General features: G+C 52.2%; 1 protein-coding gene across 1 annotated transcript; it reads right to left on the bottom strand.

Annotated features, from left to right (window-relative positions):
* Window positions 1–366: 366 nt before the first annotated feature.
* LOC108521438 (guanine nucleotide-binding protein G(I)/G(S)/G(O) subunit gamma-10) lies at window positions 367–634 on the bottom strand. The gene has a single exon (XM_017861269.1). The coding sequence runs from the start codon at window positions 613–615 to the stop codon at window positions 409–411; it is 207 nt and encodes a 68-aa protein (XP_017716758.1). The 5' UTR covers window positions 616–634; the 3' UTR covers window positions 367–408.
* Window positions 635–1,509: the final 875 nt, after the last annotated feature.

Below are 1,509 nucleotides of genomic sequence, written 5' to 3'. Positions count from 1 at the left end.
TTTTTTTTTTTTTTTTTTGAGAGGGAGTCTTTCTTTGTTGCCCAGGCTGGAGTGCAGTGGCCGGATCTCAGCTCACTGCAAGCTCCGCCTCCCGGGTTCCCGCCATTCTCCTGCCTCAGCCTCCGGAGTAGCTGGGACTACAGGCGCCGCCACCTCGCCCGGCTAGTTTTTTGTATTTTTTAGTAGAGACGGGGTTTCACCGTGTAGGCCAGGATGGTCTCGATCTCCTGACCTCGTGATCCGCCCGTCTCGGCCTCCCAAAGTGCTGGGATTACAGGCTTGAGCCACCGCGCCCGGCCAAATATCTCTAATTAGAGCTAGGGAAAAGTGTTTTCTTGAGACTTGAAGGCAGTCAGTCATCACTTTGTGCTTGAAGGCATTCCTCCGTGAACTTCTCTCCTAGAGTCTTCAGAGTAAAGCACAGGATCTGGGCTCCTGGAGGGGGTTACTTCCGGCTGGAACACCCACCAGCAGGGCATCCTTGCAGGCATTCTGCATACAGTACTGTTGAAGCTCTGCAGCTGCCTGAGGGATCTTGATCCTCTCCACGCCAGCCTCCAACTTGAGCTGCTCCACCAGGCACTGCAGGGCACTCGCGCTAGCCCTGGAGGACATGGCGGCGGCACTGGGCTCCGAGGGCCAAGAGTGTTTTCTGTGGAAGGCTCTGAGCTTGAGTCCTGCTGTCTCTTTATCAAAAAGGGAGATTAGCAGGCCAGGCGCGGTGGCTCAAGCCTGTAATCCCAGCACTTTGGGAGGCCGAGGCGAGTGGATCACAAGGTCAGATCGAGACCATCCTGGCTAACACGGTGAAACCCCGTCTCTACTAAAAAGTACAAAGAAACTAGCCGGGCGAGGTGGCGGGCGCCTGTAGTCCCAGCTACTCCGGAGGCTGAGGCAGGAGAATGGCGTGAACCCGGGAGGCGGAGCTTGCAGTGAGCTGAGATCCGGCCACTGCACTCCAGCTTGGGCGACAGAGCAAGACTCCGTCTCAAAAAAAAAAAAAAAAAAGGGAGATTAGCAGATGTTAGAGAGATGTTAAGAATACACCAGCATCATCTGGAGATTTTCTTTCTCTCTCTCTCTTTTTTTTTTTTCCTTTTAGAGATAGGGTCTTGCTCTGTAGCCCAGGCTGGAGTGCAGTGGTCCAACCATGGCTTACTGTAGACTCGACCTCCCAGGCTCAAATGATCTTCCCATCTCAGCCTCCTGAGTAGCTGGGACTATAGGCACATGCCACCATGCCCGGCTAATTTTCTTGTAGAGACGGGATCTCACTATGTTGCCAGGGCTAGTCTCAAGTTCCTGGGCTCAAGCGATCCCCTCACCTCAACCTCCGTAACTTCAGGGATAACAGGTGTGAGACATTGCACCTGGTCTGGAGATCTGGAGATTTTCTTCTTCAAGTTATTAAAAGAGTGAAGAAGAGTCCTTTTCTTTTATTTTTTTCTTTTCTTTTCTTTTTTTTTTTATTTGAGACGGAATCCCTGTCGTGAGGCTGGAGTTCAGTGG

Source organism: Rhinopithecus bieti, unplaced genomic scaffold (genome assembly GCF_001698545.2).
Source record: "Rhinopithecus bieti isolate Rb0 unplaced genomic scaffold, ASM169854v2 scaffold_56975, whole genome shotgun sequence".
In the NCBI taxonomy this organism is placed as follows: Eukaryota; Metazoa; Chordata; class Mammalia; order Primates; family Cercopithecidae; genus Rhinopithecus; species Rhinopithecus bieti.
This window is presented reverse-complemented; position numbering and strand designations above follow the sequence as displayed.

What these genes read in the sequence shown, in the direction of transcription:
- LOC108521438 (XM_017861269.1), bottom strand. Translation starts at nt 615, where the DNA reads ATGTCCTCCAGGGCTAGCGCGAGTGCCCTGCAGTGCCTGGTGGAGCAG.